The 26,902-nt window shown below is 39.7% G+C and overlaps 1 protein-coding gene across 3 annotated transcripts in view; it reads left to right on the top strand.

Moving 5' to 3' along the window:
* The first annotated feature begins 7,468 nt into the window (after positions 1 to 7,468).
* Cpap (centrosome assembly and centriole elongation protein) overlaps positions 7,469 to 26,902 on the top strand; it is a 60,202-nt gene continuing 40,768 nt past the window's right edge. For 2 of the 3 annotated variants that reach the window (XR_012436284.1, XM_020178436.2), the window contains exons 1-5: positions 7,469 to 7,564; positions 11,852 to 12,361; positions 12,891 to 13,014; positions 18,047 to 18,343; positions 20,929 to 21,040. Coding sequence is in view for 2 of the 3 variants with exons in the window: in XM_020178436.2 (XP_020034025.2) it covers positions 11,921 to 12,361; positions 12,891 to 13,014; positions 18,047 to 18,343; positions 20,929 to 21,040 (974 nt within the window). In the remaining variant the exon portion in view is untranslated. Of the gene's footprint in view, positions 7,565 to 7,635; positions 8,233 to 11,851; positions 12,362 to 12,890; positions 13,015 to 18,046; positions 18,344 to 20,928; positions 21,041 to 26,902 lie in introns of those variants that run through there. The other variant, XM_074043660.1, reaches the window with a different exon arrangement.

Raw genomic sequence — 26,902 nt, 5'->3', positions numbered from 1 at the left:
AGGATGAAAGGCTGGAAGAAGATTTACCAAGACGATGGCTCCCCAAAACAGGCAGGAGTAGCAATACTTATCTCTGACAAAGTAGACTTCAAACCTACATTGATCAAACGAGATAAAGAAGGACATTCCATACTAATAAAAGGGGAAATAGACCAAAAGGAAATAACAATTATCAACCCATATGCACCCAATGTAAATGCACCCAATTTCATCAAACATACCCTGAAAGACCTAAAAGCATATACTAACTCCAACACAGTGTGGGAGACTTTAGCACCCCATTATCAACAATAGATAGGTCATCCAAACAAAAAATCAATAAAGAAATCCTAGATCTAAAATATACAATATAGATCAAATGGACCTAGTTGATGTCTACAGAACATTTCATCCAACTTCTACACAATATACATTCTTCTCAGCAGCCCATGGAACCTTCTCCAAAATAGATCATATCCTAGGGCACAAAGCAAGCCTCAGCAAATATAAGAAAATAGAAATTATACCATGCTTTCTATCAGATCACAATGCAATAAAACTAGAACTCAACAACAAAAGTAAAGATAAAAAATATGCAAACAGCTGGAAACTGAATAACTAATTGCTTAATGAATGATGGGTCATTGATGAAATAAAAGAGGAAATTAAAAGGTTTCTGGAAGTCAATGAAAATGAAAACAACATACTGAAACCGATGGGACACAACAAAGGCAGTCCTGAGAGGAAAGTTTATAGCCATGAGTGCATATATTAAAAAGACTGAAAGATCCAAATCAATGACCTAAAGATACATCTCATACTCTTCGAAAAACAAGAACAAGCAAATCCCAAAACAAATAGGAGAGAAATAATAAAAATAAGAGCTGATCAATAAAATAGAAACCAAAAAAAAAACCATACAAACAATTAATGAAACAAAAAGTTGGTTCTTTGAAAAAATAAACAAGATTGATGGACCCCTGGCAAACCTGACTAAAATGAGGAGAGAAAAAACCCAAATTAGTAGAATCAGGAATGCAAAAGGGGAGATAACAACAAACACCATGGAAGTCCAGGAAATCATCAGAGACTACTTTGAGAACCTATATTCAAATAAATTCAAAAATCTTAAAGAAATGGACAGATTTCTAGATACCTATGATCACCCAAAACTGAACCAAGAGGACATTAATCACCTGAATAGATCTATAACACAAAATGAAATTGAAGCAGCAATCAAGAGTCTCTCCAAAAAGAAAAGTCCAGGACCTGATGGATTCTCTGCTTAATTCTATCAGACCTTTAAAGAAGAACTGATACCAACCCTCCTTAAACTGTTCCATGAAATAGAAAGGGAAGGAAAACTGCCTAACATATTTTATGAAGCCACTATTACACTTATCCCAAAACCAGGCAAAGACACCTCCAAAAAGGAGAACTATAGGCCAATCTCCTTCATGTACATTGATGCAAAAATCCTCAATAAAATAATGGCAAACCAAATTCAACAACACATCAAAAAGATCATTCACCACGACCAAGTAGGCTTCATCCCAGGAATGCAGGGGTGGTTCAACATATGAAAATCAATAAACGTAATAAACCACATTAACAGAAGCAAAGACAAAAACCACTTGATCATCTCAATAGATGCAGAAAAAGCCTTTGATAAGATCCAACACCATGTCATGATAAAAGCTCTAAGAAAACTAGGAATAGAAGGAAAGTTCCTCAACATTATAAAAGGTATATATGACAAACCTACAGCCAGCATTATACTTAATGGAGAAAAACTGAAACCATCCCCTCTAAAATCAGAAACTAGACAAGGATGCCCACTATCTTCACTCCTATTCAACATAGTACAGGAATTCTAGCCAGAGCAATTATGCAAGAAGAAGGAATAAAAGGAATACAAATAGGTAAAGAAACTGTCAAAATATTCCTATTTGCAGAGCATATGATCCTATACCTTAAAGACCCAAAAAACTCTACTCAAAAGCTCCTAGACTCCATCAACAGCTATAGCAAGGTAGCAGGATATAAAACCAACATAGAAAATCATTAGCATTTCTATACACTAATAATGAACAAACTGAGAAATTATATATGAAAACAGTTCCATTTACAATAGCCTCAAAAAAATCAAATACCTAGGTGTAAACCTAACAAAGGATGTGAAAGACCTCTACAAGGAAAACTATACACTTCTGAAGAAAGAGATTGAGGAAGACTATAGAAAGTGGAGAGATCTCCCATGCTCATGGATTGGTAGAATCAATAAAATAAAAATGTCTATACTCCAAAAGTAATCTGCATGTTTAATGCAATTCCCATCAAAATTCCAATGACATTCATTGAAGAGATTGAAAAATCTACCATTAAATTTATATGGAAACACAAGAGGCCACGAATAGCCAAGGCAATACTCAGTCAAAAGAACAATGCTGGAGGTACCACGATACCTGACTTCAAACTATATTACAAAGCAATAACAATAAAAACAGCATGGTATTGGCACAAAAACAGACATGAAGACCAGTGGAACAGAATAGAGGACCCAGATATGAAGCCACACAACTATAACTAACTTGTCTTTGACAAAGGTGCTAAAAATATACGATGGAGAAAAGAGAGCCTCTTCAACAACAACTGCTGGGAAACTGGCTAGCAGTCTGCAAAAAAAAAACTAGATCCATGTATATCACCCTATACCAATATTAACTCAAAATGGATCAAGGATCTTAATATCAGACCCCAAACTCTAAAGTTGATACAGGAAAGGGTAGGATATACTTTCAAATTAATAGGTATAGGCAAGAACTTTCTCAATGGAACCCCAGCAGCACAGCAACTAAGAGACAGCATAGATAAAGGGAGTTCATAAAACTAAAAAGCTTTTGCTCATCAAAAGAAATGGTCTCTAAACTGAAGAGAACACCCACAGAGTGGGAGAAAATATTTGCCAGCTACACATCAGACAAAGGACTGATAACCACAATATATAGGGAAGTTAAAAAAATAAATTCTTCCAAAATTAATGAACCAATAAAGAAATGGGCAAGTGAACTAAACAGAACTTTCTCAAAAGAAGAAATTCAAGTGGCCAAAAAACACATGAAAAAATGCTCACCATCTCTAGCAATAAAGGAAATGCAAATTAAAACCACACTAAGATTCCACCTCACCCCTGTTAGAATAGCCATCATAAGCAACACCACTAACAACAGGTGTTGGTGAGGATGTGGGGAAAAAGGAACCCTCTTACACTGCTGGTGGGAATGTAAACTAGTACAACCACTCTGGAAAAAAATTTGGAGGCTACTTAAAAAGCTAAACATTGATCTACCATATGATCCAGCAATACCACTCTTGGGGATATACCCAAAAGACTGTGACACAGGTTACTCCAGAGGCACCTGCACACCCATATTTATTGCGGCACTATTCACAATAGCCAAATTATGGAAATAGCCAAGATGCCCCACTCCTGATGAATGGATTAAGAAAATGTGGTATTTGTACAGAATGGAATTTTATGCAGCCATGAAGAAGAACAAAATGTTATCATTCGCTGGTAAATGGATGGAATTGGAGAACATCATTCTGAGTGAGGTTAGCCTGGCCCAAAAGACGAACAATCATATGTTCTACCTCATATGCAGACATTAGATCAAGGGTAAACACAATAAGGGTGTTGGACTTTGATCACATGATAAAGTGAGAGCACACAAGGGAGATATAAGGGTAGGTAAGACACCTAAAAAACTAGATAGCATTTGTTGCCCACAATGCAGAGAAACTAAAGCAGATACTTTAAAGCAATTGAGGCCAATAGGAGAAGGGGACCAGGAACTAGAGAAAAGGTTAGTTCAAGAAGAATTAACTTAGAAGGTAACACACATACACAGGAAATCAATGTGAGTCAACTTCCTGTATAGCTACCCTTATCTCAACTAGCAAAAACCTTTGGTACTTCCTATTATTTCTTATACTCTCTCTTCAACAAAATTAGAGATAAGGGCAAAATAGTTTCTGCCGGGTAGCGAGGGGGGAGGAGGGGAGAGGGGGTGGGGGAAGGGGGGAGAAATGACCCAAACATTGTATGCACATATGCATAAAATAAAAATTAAAAAAAAATATATATGGCCACCCATTTCTCTTAGAAAACTTGCCTCCAACAGACTCTGCTCCTCTTGCTGACTACCTATCTTATCTTAACCTCCTCTGGGAACTTCTCAGACAGCAGGCAGACCAGATCCTGCCCCACACCTCAGAGGAGCCCATGGTAACAGTCCAAGTAGCAGGATTCTTGACCCTCTCTGCTGGGACCTCATTGGATTGGCCTTCATCTGGTCATCCTCACAATGCCCACTGCTGTCAAGCTCAACGGGATCCTCCAGTGACAGCATCTCTCAGGGATAAAACATTGCCCACCATCTTCAGACTCTTCAACTACAAGAAAGGACGAGTACTCTTGCATACCGCTGGGCCCCACGTGGCTACACCTCCCCTGCAAATTCTCTCCCACTGCCACTCCTGCGTAAGCTCTTATTCCTCATCTGGCTTTCCATCTGCTTTCCCTTTGCAACCCAGAAATCCTCCTCCTGTGACCCATGCATGCGCACTGCAAGGGCAGGAAGTATTGTTACTAAGACTTTACTGTTCCACACTTGCTATTCCTGTGCAAGCTCTGTTATCGGGTCATGCACTCACAATCACACCATTTTTCAAGTGTGCTCCCATGATAATCAGTTTACCTGCTTCAACCCCACTTATTGCCCTGTGGAGCAATGGTTAGAACTCAGCACTGGCCACCTCCCTGGGAACATTGTTACTCGAACCCAGGTGTTCGGTCCTGAAAATCCAATGTCATTGTTTGATGCTTGTGCGGCCATAGACAAACTATGTGGAGGTACAGGCTGTGGCTGTGGGGCCTGGGTTGGGAAAGGACCTATACATCAAATGAAAAATATATGTGCTGGGGAGACAACTCCTGGCTGTGTAATAATAAGGGTTATCATTTTTGCCCTTATTGGAGTTGTGTTTCATGGGCCACATGGCATGTGGTAACACATTTAGCCCTCCTTCAAAAAGGCACTACTACCCCTAACTGCAGTCAAGGTACCTGTAACCATACAAATTTCACTGTACTTAAGCCATCTGATTGTACACAGGGACAGATAATTAGCATAAGGACAGATGGCCAAGGCTTTGACCCTGGAACTCTGTTACACCTTAAGTTAACAACTGTTACCCATGAGAATTCCCCATACCAGGTGTTCCACTCCTTTTATGAGAAAATGCCAAATAAATTCCCCATTTCTGTTACAACTAAGAACTTTTTCCTCACACTGGCCGAATCTATAGCCCAGACATTAAATGTCACTTCGTGCTATGTGTGCAGGGGAGCCAACATGGGAGACCACTGGCCCTGGGAGGCAAGGGAGTTAGACCCACGAGTGCCTTTCAGTGAAAGTGCCTTCCCATGACACAGGAGAGGCATCTGGCTCCTTAAAACTTCCATTATTGGGAATTACTGTATCTCCTGCCATGGAAAACAATTCTCCACCCTAGTGGGGGACCTAACTTGTCTAGGACAGAAGTTTTACAATGATAGCCCAAGAGACTCAGTGGTGGGGTACCCCAAACCATAAGGAACCCCAGCCTCACCCACTGGCCAATTTTTCTAATCTCAAAACAGCACACATAATACTTTCCTGCTTCCTTCCCTTGGTTGTACGATCTAGTAGGTCCATTATAGAGGCTACTATAGAAAGAAAAACAGCTGCACATGTAATGATGCTATGGAAATACAAACCCTTAAACCAGGAAAATGCTCTTTAACCCTAGATGCCTCCAGGATCATTCAGGGAATTCAGTAGACAGACTTCCCACCAGATGCTACTACAACCTTCTCCCAACAACTGGCCTTGTCTGCAAATGAAGCCTGGGACAAACCGTCAGCCTCCGCTCCTGGGGACCTTACAAATATCCAAATTCCAGCCGAACCCCCTTTAAGGACACAGTCACTCAGCATGAAGCAGCTAGATCGATGGGCGCCCATAATACCAACAAAAGGCTGTAATGTTAGGTCCCTGGCAGCGGAAGGACCCAAGGTCACACCTTAAAACCAGACTCCCTGATTTATGACAACTTGTTTCTCCCTGCCTGATTGTTTCTTGGCTTGCAAAACAATTCAGGAACTTCCAGTTATTCAACTAGCCAGGCATGTCGTCAACCAGAGACTCTCTCCCTCCCCCATGGCTTGGCCCCCTCCTATAAAGCCCACTACCCAATTTACCCAAGTTGCTGATCCCTGACCTGGGGCGGGGGACAGCCCGTGGTCTGGATTTCTAATAAATCTTTCCTTTCCACACCTGGCGTGGTCTTAATTCGGCAGTACTTTACAGTAACATGAAGTGCTGTAACTTTGTTGCGGGAAATTACAAGCTGAGATAGGGACATTGAGGCACTTTAGCAGGAAGCAACATTTTATTGTGCAGTCACAGACCCAGCAGACTCCTGTCCAAGGGCTGAGCCTGGAGAACAAAGGGATCTCACCTTACATACCCTTGCAAGCAGTTTACAGAAGCAAAAAGCAAGGTCTAACCATATACGGTTGTATACAGTTCTATAGTGATACCTAACTTTCCCCCTCCATAGTGCTATGTGACCCTCTCCACGTTCAGATTCCTGAGGTTTTATCTCTCTGCTATGCCATCTCTACCTCCCTGCTACTTTATCAGAACTCAGGGGTACTCTGTTTTCTTCTGATCCTCCTTCCTGCTACAACTTCTTCCATTAAAGGGCCACGTCTGAACCCACGATGCAATAAAATCTCTTGAAACCTGCACTTTCAGTATTTAAAGTTTTAAAACCTAATGGACACACCTTGTCAAAGCACGGACAAGAGCTGGCCAATGACTATTCTTGGAGTGCATTCTCACAGGATTATCTTTACTTTAGGAAAGTGTAGCCCACTTTCTTTTTTTAACTAAGTCAAATCCAACGAAACAAGAAAGCAAACACAGAAAAAAAAACCAAAGAACACCAAAATCCAACCTCCGCCCCTCGGTTTACAGGTTAGCTTTTTTTTTTTTTTAAGTTTTAGCAAGAATTTATTTTAGTATAACAGGATAAAATGCAGACAAGGTGGTGAGAGGGAGAAAAAGAGAAACATTTCCTGTTCCTCCCCAGACTGTGAGCCTGGTAACAGTCTGCACTGCAGTATCAGTGAGGAACCCTCTATGGCGTTCACAGGCTTAGTCCACGTCCTCCCGCCGAGCAGCCCGCTCCCCTAAGCCCCGCCTCGGCGGCCGGCGGCAGGCGGAGCGCTGTCCGTCCCCTAGGCAACGCTGTCGCGCAGCGTAGCTGGTAGCCGTAGTTTGCGTTTGCCTAGAAGGACGCGCGCGCAAGCGCACAGGAGCGGGTGGGAACTACACTTCCTAGCAGCCGTCGGGCCCGGGTTAGGCGGGGCCTGTCCTGGGGGCGGGGCTGTGGGTCTTCAGTGACTGTGGCGGCTGATTCGTAAATGCCGGGGCGATTGCGGGCCTGGTTCCAGTGGCCAGGCCTTCACCGAGCGGTAATTCGTGGGCGAAGGGAGCCTAGGACGTTGTTGTCCGGCGCCCGGCTCCTGAGAGGGACCACTCAGGCCTTAGGGCTAGCTTAGGGCGCGGCAGGAGCGGGGCGCTGGCGGGCGGCGGTTCGGCGTTGAGCGCGACTGTGCCGCTTTGTTCTTCCGAGAACCGGAGCCTGACGCTCAGCTCCGCGGCTCTGCGCTGGGCCGAGGCCGGCACGGAGCTCTTGTTACGCGCGCGGAGAACGCGGGGACGCCGGCCAAGGACGGCTGCGGTGGCGTCGCTCTGCTCCTTGTCTTGGCTTCCTGGCTTTCAAGAAAAGTGTGTCCTGCGGGACTGTCACAGCATCTCGCAGCCCAGTTACTTTTCAGGGTGTCAGGGTGGCTTTGCGTTTGTGTCTCTGTCTCTCTCATTCTTTGGTGGAACTGGAGTTTTAACTCAATTCGGAAAGCAGGCGCTGTACCACTTGAGCCACGCCTCACTGTTCTGGTCATAGTGTAGCTTTTGTACCTCTATTCTGTTCTTTGGTTGCCTGTGTATTTTCATTGATTGATTGATTGATTGAGTTTTGCTTTAGTTATTTTTCGGGCAGGGTCAGTCTCGTGCGTTTGCCCAGGCTGGCCTCAGACTGAAATCCCTCCTACTTATGCCTCTTGTGAAGCTGGGGTTATAGGTATGTACTATCATGTTTGGCTTATTTTGTTGAGATGGGGTCTCGCCAATCTTTTGCCCTGCTGGCCTTGAACTGTGATTCCTCCAATCTCTGCTTCCCATGCACAAAAAACAAAAAACTTTGTGTTTTGCTTTTTTAGAGGTACTAGGGTTTGAACTCAGGGCCTTGCACATGTTAGACAGGTACTGTACAATTGAGCCATGCCTCCACCCCTAGTTTTGTTTTATTTTTATTTTATTTATTTTTTTTGGCGGTACTGGAGTTTGGATTCAGGGCTTTACGCTTGTTAGGCATTTTTCCATTTTTTGTGTTGGGTGTTTTCAAGGTAGGGTCTCACAAACTATTTGCCTGGGCTGGCTTTGAACTTCTAGTCTCCTGATCTCTGCCTCCAGAGTAGCTAGGATTATAGGCGTGAGCCTCCAACACCCACCTTATGTTTGTTTTAAATAAAAAAAAACCAATTGTCCATACATATTTTCCAGAACAGAAAAATAATTAACATAGTAAGTACTTTAATTACCAATTACAATATAAATAGGGTCACTGCAACTTGTATTGTTTGTATAAACTATTCAGATATAACATAACATTACATTATGTGTTAAAAACAATCATTTATACTGAGTGAGTTGACACTGGATTGCAGACATGTTTCTGTGCAGTCTGTGACATGATGCACCATGGTGGTTAATGTGAAATGTAGTTTTATCAAAAAAAAAAAAGTATGTTTGGGTGACAGAGTGGCTCAAGTAGTAGCATGCTTGCCTAGCAAGAGGGAGGATCTAAGTTCAAACCTCAGTGCCATTAAAAAATAAATAAGTAAATAAAGTCATGTTTAACAGAAAAATGCTTTGTACTTCTCCTTTTTTAAATTTAATTTTACTTTAATTAAAACTAAATTAAAAGTCAGTTCTTGAGTCACATTAGCCACATTTCACATGTGGTTACTGCACTGGATAGCACTGGTCTGCATAATTGTATTGTTTTGTCTTTATGTCTTATAATACACACTGCTCTGCACTTTGCCTTCACGATTAACCGTGTATCTTGGACATATTTTGTACTTGTTATCTTTTAATAGTTGCATAATATGGCTGGTGGCTCACGCCTGTAATCCTAGCTACTGGGAGGCAGAGATCAGGAGGATCAAGGTTTGAGGCCTGCCTGGCCAAATAGATCTCTAGACCAAATCTTGAAACTACCCAACACACACACAAAAAAAGGGCTGGTGGAGTGGCTCAAGTGGTAGAGTGCTTGCCTAGCAAGTGTGAGACCTTGAGTTCAAACCCCAGTGCCACCAAGAGAAAAAGTTGCATATTATGAATACCATGATTACTTGGGTCTCCTGTTAATGGACAGAAAATTTTTTCGTGTGTTGTTTTGTTTAAGACAGTTCTGGCTTTGTAACCTAGACTGGCCTCCATCTTCCTGTGTCAACCTCCCAAGTACTAGGATTATAAGCATGCGGTACCACATCCAATTTGTTATTTTCAGTTTATTGCAAATGTTGTGAGCTCATGCCAGTGTTTCAGTGATATAAAATGCCTAGAGGTAAAATTGGTAGATGAAAGTTTTTGTGCATTTGCAGTTTGGGTAGGGACTGTCCTCTTGTCTTCCAAAATGTTGTACCAGTTCACATGCCCAAGTAATACTTTTTCATTGAAAGAGTTCCTTTTTTAATTGTTAGTTTTTGCTAACTCAGCATGTGAAAAAATGGTAAGTTGTTGTAATTTTAGTTTACTCCATGAAGTGAGGTGAACATTTCTCTTTATGTCTTTTGTATGTTTCTGTTTCTTAACACACCAAGTATGAAGCTAAGTGCATGTTTGGTTGCTTCCAAATTGCCATTTTTCTTTTCCATTTGGTTACATATATTTTGTTGTATCATATTGATAAAGTCTAAAAAACAGAATGGCTAAGAAACAGTGTGCTATGTCATTCGACTGTGCTTTTACATCCCCCCCCCCACCACCTTGAAGGACATGGCTGTAGCAGTTTCCCCAGCACATCCTCATCAGCCTACACACATGCTTTTATTTCTCCTATTGTGAAAGTATCTCTTCACCTCACCTTTCTGTGAAGCTACTGTTCCATTTACTTCCTCCCAGCTGTCTGCACATCTCAACTTGGTTATCTAATAGGCATCTGAAGATGTCTGAAATTCAGCTCTCAATGCCTTACTCCTTCAGCCTGTTTTGTCACCGGTCTGCCTGTTTTAGTGGATGGCAGCTCTGTCCTTACAGTTGCTGAACTACACAATTTTAAGAAATGAAGGCGAGGACCTGGGTGACCTGGAGACAATAAAGGAAGGGGAGTAGGTTATATAGTCTGATCATACGAGGTTGAAACTATGTGCTTCTTATGATGGAGGAAGGGAGAATAGGAGTGGAAAAGAACACATTCTGCCTCTAGGCTCAGTGGTACTAGAGGATGGGCTGTATAGAAACAAGTGTTCTTAGGAGGGTGGGGAAGTGCTCAGAGAAAAGGTGAAGGATATTGGGGGATTTTACTGATGGAGATGCTTGGGAGATAGAGGAAGGCATAAAGTATAAATGTGAATTGGATTAGCAGGGAAGAGGTTACAGTGCAAGAGATAAGGGGTGTTTTGGGATCTTGGGGCTCTTGTGGACGTAATAGGTTTAATCGCATAAAGGGCGATTAATCCTGGTAGATGGAGATAAAAGAGCTTTGAGAACTGCTGGGTCCTGGAGGAATAAGGTGGTGTGGGCAGCACTGTACACATGAAGGTTAGGAAATCTGGGTGATGACTGGGTCTCTCTGCCTCTCGTACCTGCACAGCGAGTGTTTTCTTCTCCACCAACTACTTAATTTTACCCTCTGAGAGAGGCCTGTCCATCACCCTGTCAAACCGGCAACCTCCTTCCCTGACTTGGCTTTTATTTTTCTCCTGAATACTTATTAATATTTAACATACTGTATAAGGTACACGTGTTTGCTTATTTTTTCCCCATTGGACTCTGACTTATTAAGAGCCATGTACCTAGTGTCTAAAACAGTATCTGGTGTGGAGTAAGAAATCAGTAAATGTTATTTGAGGAAAATCAGATGTACAAAGGGAAGGAGCTTAGCTTCTCTGTGATGGCTTATTTAAGTAATAGTTACTACACAGTGACAAAGTTATTTTAATGTCTAATATTTATGATTGGTGACAACTTTTATTCTAGAACTAGGGAGAAAACAGGTTTCCCCATTAGGCAAAGAAGCAAGAAAGTGCTTAGTGTGGGTAATACCTGACAATGGTAGTATATTTTTGTAATTGAGTAACTTATTAGAAGGTATCTTAGGTTGTATAGTTTTATGTCAACTGAGGTAGCATTTGTATATCAGTAGTAATTGAATGATTAGATCAGAAGGGCTCTTAGGTTTTTGATCTACTAAATTTAGGTATTTTGAAAACAAAAACCAAACAAATTATGTAGCTTAATGCCAAGTAGCTTTATTGGTGAATGTTTCATATATTTAGTATTAACTAAATTTTTGTGCTGTGTTGAGGTTTGGGTTAGTTTTTGGATAGAACATTTAATAGTTTTAACTAACACTTTGTTGACGAACATCTAATAGTTTTAACTAACACTTTGTTGACTGTCTTTACTTACAGGTGTTGGAAATCAGTAGGTCTTCTGGCTTTTCTGTTATTTTCATGTAATGGTGTTTAGATAGGATTAAAATGTTCCTGATGCCAACATCTTCAGAGTTAAACAGCGGACAGCACTTCCTACCCCAGTGGATGACCAATCCTTCTCGGGCAGGGGTCATATTAAATCGAGGAGTTCCTGTTTTGGAAGGAGATGAAGAGAAGCAAGCAACTACTGTTTCTTCTAGCTTCCCTGTTAAAGCCACACATTTTTTGAATAGCTTTAGCTTTATTAGTGAAGAAGATTCACTTCACGAAGAACAGAAGTTGGAGTCTGGTGGCCCTTATAAACCACAGTCAGAAAAATCTGAAGCCCATACAGCCCTTCCTTTAATTAAAAAGGGACCACAAATAGTGGCATGCCAGGATGCTTCTGGATACCAGGAAGATAACAAAAGTGACTTTATGTCTGATTTTGCAAGTGAATTCAAAGAAGCAGCTTGTGAAGATCCACTTTTTAAAAAACTTGAACAGGTACAATAGCATTTGGCCTAATATATTTTTGGGTAATTGTAGGTAATATGTGATTGCAAGTTGTCTTTTCCGGGTCTGTTTGTTTCTCCTTCTACTCTGAAATCCTCAAAATAGCAGGTTTTGCCTTTTGTCTAATGGGAAATATTAAAATGTATTTCATATGTAAGATATAACTATAACATTTAGAATAACTTCATATCTTTATGGTAAAAGCTAAGTTAGAAGTGGTTGATGAGATATTAGGAGAAAAAAGTTGATGTTGCATCCTGTTTTAAGACTCAGAGGATTTATGTGTTTTTTGTTTTTTTTTCCCTGTTTCTTTGTTGAGATAGCGGAAATGATTTCCTTCAAAAGAAATTGGATTTTACAATTTTGGTGGCAGATTTAGTTACTTCAGGACGCCTCTCTGAAATTTTATCAGGGAAGATAAGATGAGAAGGGAGATGGAAGGCCTTTTAAGATAGATAAGGAGCAAGTGTCCCCAGAGAAGTTAGAGCTAGTTTAGTAAACTTATTTTATGTTTAAAAAGCTGAAAGAAATACAACAAAAGAAGCAGGAAGAACTGAAGAGACAACAGTTAGAGCAGCTGCAGAGACTCATGGAAGAACAAGAGAAACTGCTCACCATGGTTTCTGGCCAACACACACATCCAGGTATGCTTTGCTTTCACAGGGCTTTTGGTTAGTAAGATCAGACACAGTTACATGCTTCTTACTTTAGTTGTTCCTCTATAGTGTGTTACAAACTCCAATTTCTTCAGAGCCAAGCAGATAAATGTGAAAGGTAGTGGTTTTATAGGACAGGGTCAAGTAGGCGATGTGGTGATATACCAGTGTGTATAGCTGGTATTGGGGCTGAACCCAGGGTAATCATGTTGAGCATGCTCTCTACCATTGAGCTATACCCCCAGCCAACATATATTAAAAAAAAAAACCCCAAAAAACAGTAGAAGAAAAGCCAAGTTAAGCCTAGAGCTACTATTATCCAGGCCCTGCCTGATGAGTGAAAAGCAAATATGTGTAAAATCTACTCTGCTCAAATGAAGAACCATACCCCAATGTTTGCTAGGGTAGTAAGTGGCAGTATATGTTGTCTGCTGTGTCATTTAACAGAATGCATTGCATGCTTATCAGGGACAAAAAAATTGTTGGCAGTGGTTTGATATTTTTTTGAACACATTTCATAGAAACAAAAACATTCGAAGTCATGACTCATAATGACAAGTAAGTTTCATATTGTCAGATTTTTTATTTTGTTTTTTCTAATTCTGTGTCATTTAAAAATATGTCAGTCATGATCTGTTGTGTCTGATGATAAAATTGCTAATGCATTATGCTCTGCAATCTAAAAATCAGTGAGTTGTGTCAATGTGTTTACTTTTTTTTTTTTTTTTGGTGGTTCTGGAGTTTGATCTCAGGTCTTTGCATTTGCTAGGCAGATGCTCTACCACTTGAGCAATGCCCCCAGGCATGGGTGGTACTGTGGGGATTGAACTCAGGGCCTCACACTTGCTAGCTCAGTGCTCTCACTGCTTGAGCCACTCTTATCAGCCCTGTTTTGGGTTGTGTCTTTTCAAGGTGTGGAGGGGGGGGGGTCTTGTGAAATATTTGCCTGGGCTGGCTTTGATCAGCAATCCTCCTGATCTCTGCTTCCTAAGTAGATAGGATTATAGGCATGAGCCACTGGTGCCCAGCATGATGCTGCCTTTTAAGATATATATACTTTACTGGTTCAGGAAAGTACCTGTTCTGTTTAGAGATTGCACTAGATATTGAGAAGACAGAAAGGAAAAGACACTGGCAAATGAGTGTGCAGAGTGTGGCTGAATGGGAGAGGTGGGATGGTGATGAAAAATTGTACCAAGTGAAGAATGGTTTAGGAAATTTGCATATTTATCTTGGAGAATATACAAAACATGCTTTGTATCTTAAAGCAGTTGAATATTTCATTATTTTTTTCTGTAATGCATGGAAAGAATAATCAAGATCATTTGAATAACAGCTTGTGATACGTTTTACCACAAAACTAACACTATGGTAAACTGACAGGGAAGCAGATTTCAAAGTTACTAATGTGAGAACTACCTCCACTCAGTTATGGAACAGATTGCTCTGGGGCAGTGTTTCCTTCCTCCCTTCCTTCTTTTCTCCCTCCCTCCTTTTGTGCTAAAGGCTTGTACCCAGAGCTGCTTGCATGCTAAGCATATGCACTACCATTGAGCTATGCATGCACTCTGCTGCTGAGCCACACAAGGCAGTGGTTTTCAAACTTTTATTCCCAGGACGCCATTGCACTTTTAAATTACTGAGGATCCCTAAGAATTTTTGTTTTATGGGCCATGTCCATTACTGTGACAAAATATCTGAGATAAACATGGTATCAGTACACGGTCACTTGGTCCTGGTTGCTCTGGACCTGTGGCAGCGCAGTACATTATGGTGGAAGTATGTAGTAGAGGGGCTGCTCCCTCTCCTTATAGCTGGGAAGCAGAGAGGGAAGGGGCTGGGGTTCTACTATCATCTTCAAGGGCAGGCCTCCAAAGACCTAACTTCCTCTCACTAGGCCCTACCTCCTAAAGGTTCTACCACTTAAGATCCAAATCATAACAGTTACTGTATTAGAAAATAGAGCTAAGACATTTAAAAATTAATTCAGAGGGTTGAAGGTATAACTCAAGTGGTTTAAGGCCCTAGGTTCAATCCCTACTACCATAAAAAAAAAAAAAAAGGGTTTTTTTGGAGACAGGGTCTTGCTATATAGCCAGGCTGGCTTGTAATGTGCTGTGTAGCCCAAACACACTATATTGGCATCAAACTTGCAGTATTTTTGCCTCAGGCTCCTGCTCCCTAGTGCTGGGATTACAGATATGCATAAATTTTTTGTAAGTACCCAAGTAAAGTTCACATAATTTTTAAATAAGAATATATTTATATTGTGCTTTTTATGCAGACAGCATGTACAGGGTACAGCTGCAGCACTCCTGCCTCTGGAAGGTGCCATTCCTGTTCCATGTGTGAGAACCACTATCAACTCTTAGTTCTGTGACATGCTGCTTTTCTGTTGTATTTTCTTCCAGTGGTGCTGGGGATGGAATCTACAGCTTTGTGCTTGTTAGGCAAGTGTTCTACCCTCCAGCTAACCTTTTTTTTTTTTTTTTTTTTAAATTATCCCTGCTTCTCTTCCCCTTCTTTTTCTTTACATTATTGCAGTCAAACCTGGCATAAATAGCTTTTTTTTTTTTTTCTGGGACTAGAACTCAGGGCTTCATGTTTGTAAAGCAGGTGGTCTATTGCTTGAGCCACACTTCCAGTCCATTTTTCTCTGGTTGTTTTGGAGATGGGGTCTTGGGTATTATTTTGCCTGTGGTGACCTTGAACTATGATCCTCCCAGTCTCAGCTTTCCAAGTAGCTAGGATTACAGACATGAGCCACTAATGCCTGGCATAAACAGCATTTATTTATTTATGAAGTACTGAGGTTTGAACTCGGCCTCATGCTTGCAAGGCAGGTGCTCTACCACTTTAGCCACTCAGCCAGCCCTTTTCTGCATTGGGTTTTTTCGATATAGGGTCTTGAGTACTATTTGCCCACACTGGCTTCAAACTGCAACCCTCCTGATCTCTGTCTTCCAAATAGATAGAATTGCAGGCATGAGCCACTGGCGCTCATCCCACAAATAGCATTTTTAAAGAAAAATTATTTTCTAAAACAAAAATGTGAGGAAAAAAAAAGGCATTGCTTTGTATTTTAGAAAGTGCCTTTAACTTCTGGATTAAAAGAACTCAGCTGACTTTCATATCTACTTCTGCATTTAGTTTCTTGAATTATGTTGCTTGAAATTCCTCTTTCATACGGATATGTAATTGGGAAAAAAATAGAGAAGTATTTTAATAACCTTTTTAGATAACTGTGGCTATTATTCCTTGATTTTACCTCTTAACAAGTAGTCATTTCTTAGATGTTATGCCCAGTGTGGAGTCTAAAACCATATGGAAAATAGTGATTCACATTGAGTTATATGGGTCTTCAAAGTGTTGACCTATGTCATTATACAGTACAATTTTTTTTTTGTGGGACTGGGGTTTGAACTCAGAGCCTCATACTTGCTAGGCAGGTGCTGTACTACTTGAGCTACTCTGCAAGCCCTTTTTTGTGTTGGGTGTTTTTGAGATAGGGTCTTGCCAACTATTTGCCTATTCTGGCTTCAAACCACAATCCTCCTGATCTCTGCCTCGTGAGTAGCCAGGATACAGGCTGAGCCATCGGTGCCCAGCTCTCATTTGTTCTTTTTTTGAAGAAAATGCCTGTTTTTATAATTCTTCCAAGTAAAAGTGGTGTTCCTTAAAAGAAGTGACTAGTTGACTGTGCAGCTCAATTACACAGCTACTTCTTGGTTTGTGGTGAATATGATTTATGTATACTTCCCATTTTGTCCTACAGACAAAATGACATGTATTCAGAGGTTGAGATTTAATAAACTTAATTTTTTTTTTTTTTACATTATTAGGGCAGTCTTAACTAAAACATTACTTTTCAGTACTGTTGAGTGCATGGTGGTGACAAGTACAGTGACCACTAGCACAGTTGGGAGCCACTGTCCTGCCTTGAGCGAAGGTGCCAGCAGTTTCCATTTTGCTTTTGGAGCATTAGTGCATACTTTGACCTGGTGGGTTTCCTGGAAGACTGGGAGATTTCCTTTTTTTCCCAGTTATATATCTGTATGAAGGAGGAATTTTTTCATTTATAGACCACACTTTGAGAACAGCTAGCTACCCTAGAACATTACTTTTCCAAGAGACTGCTTCAAACTGAAGTGAGATGTTTGCTCATAAAAATATTTAGATGGGGGGAGTGGGGATATTGCTATAATGAAAGAAAGGTCCCAGCTGATCTTTTGTGGGCCCTTACCTGATTTTCTAGTTTTATTTCTGGTATAGATAAGTAGATAGTGATAGGTAGATAAGTGATAGGTGGCAATGACTATTTTATAAAATATTTCTCTTTGTGTTTTTACTCCCAAGTTTAGATGAAGAAATATAGGAGAGAAGAGGGCTGACAGCAAGGTTTCAGGGGCTAGTACGGCAGGCAGGGTTAGCTGCTGTGCCTTCTGCCCTCTGAGGAGTGAACCTTAGAGGCGTATAGTAGGGAAATGTTTCTCTTTTTTATTGGATTATTTCAAAAGTAAAGACTTAAACAAAATAGAAAGTAAAAGAAGAAATTAAAAAACTAAAAGTTAATAATCTCACCATCCAACAGTACTAAAATTTTAAGAGTAATCTAAAGGGGAGATACTTTTACAGGCAGTTATTGATCATTAGGCAACAACTCAGGTTGTTTTCATAACTGCATTGGTTTAGAACTATGCCTGTCAGGGAGCTGCAGAGCTGACAGCTGTAGTGTGTTCTCACACATGGGACAGGAATGCCGCTTTCCAGAGGTAGGCGTGCTACACCTGTGCCTTGCACAGGCTCTCTGCACAGAGAGTATAATATAAATATACTCTTTAAATTATATAAAATTTACTTGGGAATTTAAAAGTTTTGTGGTTTTATTAAATGCCATTTCCTAATGAGAAAAAAATACTTTTATCATTTTGGAGAAAATTTCATTGGTGGGGGTCACTGCTAGGCAGAAGAGAAACTACTATAGGAAGGCATCAGCTTTGTTGATTTTCTCATTTGGAAGGTTTGACATTACTGCCTGACGATCAGAGTCAGAAGTACAGATCTGTGGGAAATTCCACCATGGGAGAAGAAGTCACATCCTTATTGCCACCATGTATCTACCTGAGTCAAGCCCAAGAGAAACTTCATGCTCCCAACATTTTACCTGATGAACAAAGCAACTTTTGTAGAACTTCTCATCAAGATTTTGTCTTAACTTCAAAAAATGCTTTTCCCAATTTGTTTTATGAGTCACAGTATCAAGAAGCACTTGTGAAAAAAAGTGATTCAAAAGAAGAAAGCCATAATCATCCTACAGGTGAGTTGTGTAACTTAACATGGTTACCAAGTTGTCCTATGACAAATCAGCCTTTCTTCATTCTTCCCTGTCCTCTGTAATTTAGTTATAAGGTCCCACATGCTGCACAGGCACTGACAGACCCAGAGCTGAACCAGAATTTTCTTTTCTTTTTTTTTTTTTTGGGATGGGGAGGCAGTGGTACTGGGGTTTGAACTTGGGGCCTACACCTTAAGCCACTCCACAAGCCTTTTTTGTGATGGCTGTTTTCAAGATAGGGTCTCATGAACTGTTTGCCAGGGGCTGGTTTGTAACTGCAGTCCTCCTAATCTCTGCCTCCTTAGTAGCGAGGATTACAGGTGTGAGCCACTGGTACCTGGCTTAGAATTTACTTTTCTAGGAACAATTTGAGTTGCTTATACTAACTTCATACTTTGCAGGTAGTGTGGGGTCTTCAAAAAAGGGGGCAACAAGTTCTGGACATACCGTTTTGAGAGCTAAGAAATAGTTTAAGATTTATTAAAATGTGAGTGGTGGTGGGGTGGGCCTCATAGAATGTGTGACACATGAGAAATTGGTTGGTGGTGGGAATTGTAGCCCAAACACTCAGGTTGTCTTCAGTGCACCTCTGTAGTCCTAGCATACAGCACATTCCCGCCAGAGAAATGGCACACTGCTTGATGGTATAAACTCATGGAGATGCTGGCATTTCTGCTGTGTTTTCTCCTAGTCCTTGTGTGTGTGTGTGTGTGTGTGTGTGTGTTGCTAGGGATGAATGAAGGGCCTTGGTCATGCTAGGCAAATGCTCTATGCTGAGCCATAGCCTCGGCTTACCTTTTTAAAAAATAACTACTTTCTGCTTTTTCTCCCCCTTCTCTTTACATTTCAGTCATGAGAAATAATGTGCTGTTTTCCCTCTCAGTAAGGAAAATTCTTTTTAATTTTAATGAATTAATTAAAAATTAATTCTTTTTAATTTTAACTCTTCAGGAGTGTGTTTTTGAGTAATATAAATTTTAGAAAAATACAAATACCATAATAAAAGAAATCTATACTTAGCATTTAGGATTGGCTACCTTTGTGCATAATGCCTTAGTTCTAATTTTAGAGTAGTTTATTAATATAGAAAGCTCAAATGTCTTTGCCTTTTTAAACAATATAGTTCCACTTCAAACATCCAAAAACATCGAACAACTACAATGATTATATGGTTAATATTTTGCCACAATTACTTTGTCAATGTATGTATGTATGTAGATGTGTAAAGCTGTAGGTTTACATATGTATATTATTTTCTGAACCTTTTTGCTGAAAGTAATATGAAGGCATCATGTACTTCATTCCAACTATTTTTGTTGTGTATCAAGTAAAAATTAGAATAAAAATTAGAACATTCCTCTATAGCTAATGCCTCATTATCCCTAAGAAAGTTAACAATAATTTCTTACTATTTAAGTCAATTGAGTGGAACACAAAAACTCAAGACAAAAATCTTTTTGGGGGGAGGTTGTGTAGAGATTGGGAGGATTGCAGTTCAAGACCAGTGGGGGCAAAAAATTTGTGAGATCTCATCTCAACCAGTGGCTGGGCACAGTAGAATGTGCCTGTCATTCACACTCTGTGGGAAGTATAAATAGAAGGGTCATGGTCCAGGCCAGCCCAAGTATAAAATGAGACCCTATCTCAAAAATAGCTGATGCAAGCTGGATGCCAGTGGTTCATGCCTGTAATCCTAGCTACTAAGGAAGCAGAGATCAGGAGGATCGCAGATCAAAGGCAGCCTGGGCAAATAGTTCTTGAGACCTTATCTTGATAAAACCCATCACAAAAAAGGCTGGTAGAGTGGCTCAAGGTATAGGCCCTGAGTTCAAGCCCCACTACTGCCAAAAAAAAAAAAGAAAAAAGCCAATGCAAAAAGGGCTGGCGGAGTGACTCAAGTGTAAAGCATTACTAGGCTCTACCCCTCAACCCAAAATTAAATCAGTTTTGGAATTCCCTCAACTTTCTCAAAGTATCTTTTGAAGTTTTTTTTTTTTTCTAGCTACTTAGGCGGCTGAAATTGGGAGGATTGTGGTTGGAGGCCAGGCAAATAATTCATGAGACCCTCAACTCCAAAATAACCAGAGCAAAATGAACTAGTTGAGTGGCTCAAGTGATAGAGCACCTACTTTGCAAGTGTGAAGCCCTGAGTTCAAACCCCAGTCCTACCAAAAAAAAGGTTTTGTTTTTTGTTTTTTTAAAACAAATCCAATCTAGATTATATATTACATTTGGCTGTTACAATTCTTTTGTCATTTTTACTCTGCAAAAGCCCCCACATTAACCTTTTGAAGAATATCAGCTGTCTTAATTGGAGATTTGTAGTTTTCTTTATCATATTAAAGAAATCCTTGAGTATTCTAAAATTTTTGATGTGCGTACTTTTTTTTTTTTTTTTTAATGCCGGGTATTGAACCTTGGGTCAAGTGCTCTGCCACTGAACTGCATTCCTAGACCCAAATATTACTTTTAGTTAAGTATTTTTCAATATAGTAATTTGTAAAGTTTTCATGCCTTGAGGATTTAATCTACCTTTTGAACTAAATTGTTCCTAATTTTTATTGTAGGAGAAGGTTTTTTATCATGTTGGGAGAAGATGGCGGAGCAATCTCAGGAAGAGAATGATAAGAACTTTAAAAAAATTGGTGATTCCTCAGAAATGGTTAATATTGAAGAAAGGTATTATTAATGTGGAAAGTAATAAGAAATGTAACAGTATCATAGTTGGCTTTTATTAACACCGTCTTTGTTTGAATGTATATATTTCTTATTTTCATTTATATGCTTTTCAGCACAAGTTTGAAAACCTAACCCTTCACATACTGTGAGCAACAACAGGAGGTTGAGATAGCTTGGCACTAGTGGCTTACACCTGTAATTCCAGCTACTCAGAAGGCAGTGATCAGGAGGACCGCAGTTTGAAGCCAACTCGGGCAAATAGTTCACAGACCCTATCTTGAAAAAACCCAATACAAAACAAGGGCTGATGGAGTGGCTCAAGTGGTAGAGTACCTGTCTAGCAATTGTCAGGCCTTGAATTCAACCCCCAGTACCACCACCAAAAAACTCCACAAAAAACAAAATAGGAGGTTGGGAAATATGTCAGTTCAAGTAGCCTTGACATTGTATCAGAAAAATTGAGCAGAATTTTCTCACTTTAAAAAAAGATCTGGATAAAGTTAATTCTCTGCTGGTATGCACACCTGTAAGCCTAGCCTTCAGGAGGCCGAGGCAAGAGGATTGTGAGTTGGAGGTCAGCTTGGGCGAGATAGCGAGACCTTACCTCAAAAAAAAAAAAAAAAAAAAAAATTAATCTTCTCTCAAACAGTTAAGTTCTGTTGTGAAAAGAGGAAAATTAGATCTCACAGTCTCACGTTGGTTGTCACTTATAAATTATAATTGTATAATTAGTTTAAGTTATAGAGTTAAAAATGCTATGGCAAAGATAAAAGTATCTTTTAAACAGGCTGTTTATCATTTTCTTACATATCTGACAGCATTTGTTACAGTTAGGCAAAATGACTTTTTTCTTGCTATGTCATCCAGGCTGGTTTGGAATTCACTATGTAGTTCAGGCTGGCCTTGAACTTTCCATCCTCCTACCTCTGCTTTCTAGTGCTGGGATTACAGGTACATGCCATCATGCTCAGCTGCAAAATGACTTCTTTTTTTTTTTAATTCATTTATTCACATGTGCATACATTGTTTGGGCCATTTCTCCCCCCATCCCCCTATCCCCTCTTTTTCCTCCCCACCCCCCTTCACATCCAGGCAGAACCTTTTCTGCACTTATCTCTAGTTTTGTTGAAGAGAAAACATAAGCAATAATAAGAAAGACAAAGCGTTTTTGCTAGTTGAGATAAGGATAGCTATACAGAGAGATTCCTAGCATTGCTTGTATGTACAAATGTGTTGCAACCCAAGTTGATTCATCTCTACCTGACCTTTTCACTAGCTCCTGATCCCCTTCCCATATTGACCTCTGTTGCTTTAAGGTTTCTGTATTAGTTCCTCTGCAATGGGGACATCAAACACGTTCAAGTTTTGGGTTTTCTACCTATTACCATACCTTCCGTATGTGCTCTACCCTTAGCGTGTGGCCCAAGTCCAACATTGCTGTATTTGCCCTGGATCTAAAGTCTGCATGTGAGAGAGAACACAAGATTTTTGGTCTTCTGAGCCTGGCTAACCTCGCTCAGAATGATGTTCTCCAGTTCCGTCCGTTTACTTGAGAATGATAAGATTTCATTCGTCTTCATGGCTGAGTAAAATTCCATTGTGTATAAATACCACATTTTCTTAATCCATTCATCAGTAGTGGGGCATCTTGGCTGTTTCTATAACTTGGCTATAAACATGGGTGTGCAGGTGCCTCTGGAGTAACCTGTGTCGCATTCCTTGGGTATATCTCCAGGAGTGGGATTGCTGGATCATATGGCAGATCTATGTTTAGATTTTTAAGAAGCCTCCAAATTTTTTTCCAGAGTGGTTCCACTAGCTTGCATTCCCACCAGCAGTGTACGAGGGTTCCTTTTTCCCCACATCCTCGCCAGCACTTACTGTTGGTGGTGTTTTGGATGATGGCTATTCTAACAGGGGTGAGGTGGAATGTTAGTGTGGTTTTGATTTGCATTTCCTTTATTGCCAGAGATGGTGAGCATTTCTTCATGTGTTTTTTGGCCATTTGAATTTCTTTTGAGAAAGTTCTGTTTAGTTCAGTTGCCCATTTCTTTATTGGTTCATTGATTTTGGGAGAGTTTAGTTTCTTAAGTTCCCTGTATATTCTGGTTATCAGTCCTTTGTCTGATATATAGCTGGCAAATATTTTCTCCCACTCTGTAGGTGGTCTCTTCAGTTTAGAGACCATTTCTTTTGTTGTGCAGAAGCTTTTTAGTTTTATGACATCCCATTTGTCCATCCTTTCTCTTAGTTGCTGAGTCGCTGGGGTTCTATTGAGAAAGTCCTTGCCACATTAGATCAAGGGCAAACACAACAAGGGGATTGGACTATGAGCACATGATAAAAGCGAGAGCACACAAGGGAGGGGTGAGGATAGGTAAGACACCTAAAAAACTAGCTAGCATTTGTTGCCCTTAATGCAGAGAAACTAAAGCAGATACCTTAAAGCGACTGAGGCCAATAGGAAAAGGAGACCAGGAACTAGAGAAAAGGTTAGATTAAAAAGAATTAACCTAGAAGGTAACACCCACGCACAGGAAATCAATGTGAGTCAATGCCCTGTATAGCTATCCTTATCTCAACCAGCAAAACCCCTTGTTCCTTCCTATTATTGCTTATACTCTCTCTACAACAAAATTAGAGATAAGGGCAAAATAGTTTATGCTGGGTATTGAGGGGGGGAGCGGGAGGGGGTGGAGTGGGTGGTAAGGGAGGGGTGGGGGCAGGGGGGAGAAATAAACCAAGCCTTGTATGCACATATGAATAATAAAAGAAAAATGAAAAAAAAAAAAGTTTACTGAGGAAATTAAACCATATGAAAATTTAATTTGACATAGAATAATTTGACCAAACTAATAAAATGTCATTATTTAAATTAAAAAAAAAAAAGAGAAAGTCCTTGCCTATACCTATTATTTCCAGAGTAGTCCCTACTCTTTTCTGCACTAACTTCAGAGTTTTGGGTCTGATATTAAGGTCCTTGATCCATTTTGAGTTGATACTAGTGCAGGGTGACAGACATGTATCTAGTTTCAGTTTTCTGCAGGCAGATAACCACTTTTCCCAGCAAAATTTGTTGAAGAGGCTGTCTTTTCTCCGTTGTATATATTTGGTACCTTTGTCAAAAATAAGGTGGGCATAGTTGTGTGGATTCATCTCTGGGTCCCCTTTTCTGTTCCACTGATCTTCATGTCTGTTTTTGTGCCAGTACCATGCTGTTTTTATTGCTATTGGTTTGTAATATAGTTTGAAGTCAGGTATTGTGAAACCTCCAGCATTGTTCTTTTGACTGAGTATTGCCTTGGCTATTCATGGTCTCTTGTGTTTCCAAATGAACATTAGGGTGGATTTTTCAATTTCTGTGATGAATGTCATTGAGATTTTGATGGGAATTGCATTAAATATGTAGGCTGCTTTTGGTAGTATAGCCATTTTTATTATGTTGATTCTACCAATCCATGAGGACTGGAGATCTCTCCTCTTTCTGTAGTCTTCCTCAATCTCTTTCTTCAGGGGTTTATAGTTCTCCTTGTAGAGGTCATTCACATCCTTTGTTAAGTTTACTCCGAGGTATTTGATTTTTTTTGAAGCTATTGTAAATGGAATTGTTTCCATATATTCTTTCTCAGTTTGTTCGTTATTGGTGTATAGAAAAGCTAATGAATTTTTTAAGTTGATTTTATATCCTGCCACCTTGCTGTAGCTATTTATGGTATCTAGGAGTCTTTGGGTAGAGTTTTTTGGATCTTGAAGGTATAGGATCATATCGTCTGTAAATAGGGGTATTTTGACAGTTTCTTTACCTATTTGTATTCCTTTTATTTCTTCTTCTTGCCTAATTGCTCTGGCTAGGAACTCCAGTACTATGTTGAATAGAAGTGGGGATAGTGGGCACCCTTGTCCCGTTCCTGATTTTAGGGGAAATAGCTTCAGTTTTTTGCCATTAAGTATGATGTTGGCTGTAGGTTTTTCATGTATAGCCTTTACAATGTTGAGGTACTTTCCTTCTATTCCTAGTTTTCGTAGAGCTTTTATCATGAGGCGGTGTTGGATCTTGTTGAAGGCTTTTTCTACGTCTGTTGAGATGATCAAGTAGTTTTTGTCTTTGCTTCTGTTAATGTGCTGTATTACACTTAGAGATTTATGTGTGTTGAACCACCTCTGCATTCCTGGGATGAAGCCGACTTGGTCATGGTATATGATCTTTCTGATGTGTTGTTGAATTCAGTTTGCCATTATTTTATTGAGGATTTTTGCATCAGTTTTCATTAAGGAAATTGGCCTGTAGTTCTCCTTTTTGGAGGTGTCTTTGTCTGGTTTTGGGATGAGAGTAATACTGGCTTCATGCAATGAGTTAGGCAGTGTTCCTTTTCTATTTTGTAGAACAGTTTAAGGAGGGTTGGTATTAGTTCTTCTTTAAAGGTCTGATAGAATTCAGCAGAGAATCCATCAGGTCCTGGACTTTTCTCTTTTGGGAGACTCTTGATTGCTGTTTCAATTTCATTTTGTGTTATAGATCTATTCAGGTGATTAATGTCCTCTTGATTCAATTTTGGATGGTCATAAGTATGTAGAAATCTGTCCATTTCTTCAAGATTTTCAAATTTCTTAGAATATAGGTTCTCAAAGTAGTCTCTGATGATTTCCTTTGTGTTTGTTTTTATTTCCCCTTTTGCATTTCTGATTTTACTGATTTGGGTTTTTTCTCTCCTCATTTTAGTCAGGTTTGTCAGAGATCTGTCAGTCTTACTTATTTTTTCAAAGAACCAACTTTTTGTTTCATTGATTCTTTCTATTTTGTTTTGTTTGTTTGTTTCTATTTCATTGATTTAGGCCCTTATTTTTATTATTTCTCTCCTGCTTGTTTGGGGATTTGCTTGTTCTTGTTTTTCTAGGATTTTGAGATGAAACATTAGGTCATTGATTTGAGATCTTTCTGTTCTTTTAACATATGCAGTCATGGCTATAAACTTTCCTCTAAGGACTGCCTTTGCTGTGTCCCATAGGTTCTGGTAGGTCGTGTTTTCATTTTCATTAGCTTCCAGGAACCTTTTAATTTCCTCTTTTATTTCATCAATGACCCTTTGATCATTGAACAATGTGTTGTTTAGCTTCCAACTGCTTGCATGTTTTTTACTGTTGTTTTTGTTGTTGAGTTCTAGTTTTAATGCATTGTGATCAGATAAATGCATGGGATTCTATTTTCTTATATTTGCTGAGGCTTCCTTTGTGCCCTAAGATACGATCAATTTTGGAGAAGGTTCCATGGACTGATGAAAAGAATGTATATTTTGCAGAAGTTGGATGAAATATTCTGTAGACATCAGCTAGGTCCATTTGATCTATGGTGTGATTTAGATCTAGAATTTTTTTTATTGATTTTTTGTTTGAATGACCTATCTATAGGGGGGTATTAAAGTCTCCCAATACCACTGTATTGGAGTCTTTATATGTTTTTAGATCCTTCAGAGTATATTTGATGAAATTGAGTGCATTGACGTTGGTGCATATAGGTTGATAATTGTTATTTCCTTTTGGTGCATTTACCCTTTTATTAGTATGGAATGCCCTTCTTTATCTCGTTTGATCAATGTAGGTTTGAAGTCTACTTTGTCTGAGATAAGTATTGCTTCTCCTGCCTGTTTTGGGGGGCCATTGGCTTGGTAAGTCTTCTTCCAACCTTTCATCCTAAGCCAGTGCTTGTTTCTGTCAATGAGATGGGTCTCCTGTAAGCAACAGATTGTTGGATCTTCCTTTCTAATCCAGTTTGCCAAATGGCATCTTTTGATGGGGTAATTAAGTCTGTTAACATTCAGTGTTAGTATTGATAGGTATGTGGCGATTCCTGTCATTTAGTTGTTT

The sequence above is a fragment of the Castor canadensis genome, chromosome 10, assembly GCF_047511655.1.
Source record: "Castor canadensis chromosome 10, mCasCan1.hap1v2, whole genome shotgun sequence".
NCBI lineage: Eukaryota > Metazoa > Chordata > Mammalia > Rodentia > Castoridae > Castor > Castor canadensis.
The sequence above is the reverse complement of the archived record's forward strand: the minus strand, read 5'-3'. Positions and strand labels throughout refer to the sequence as shown.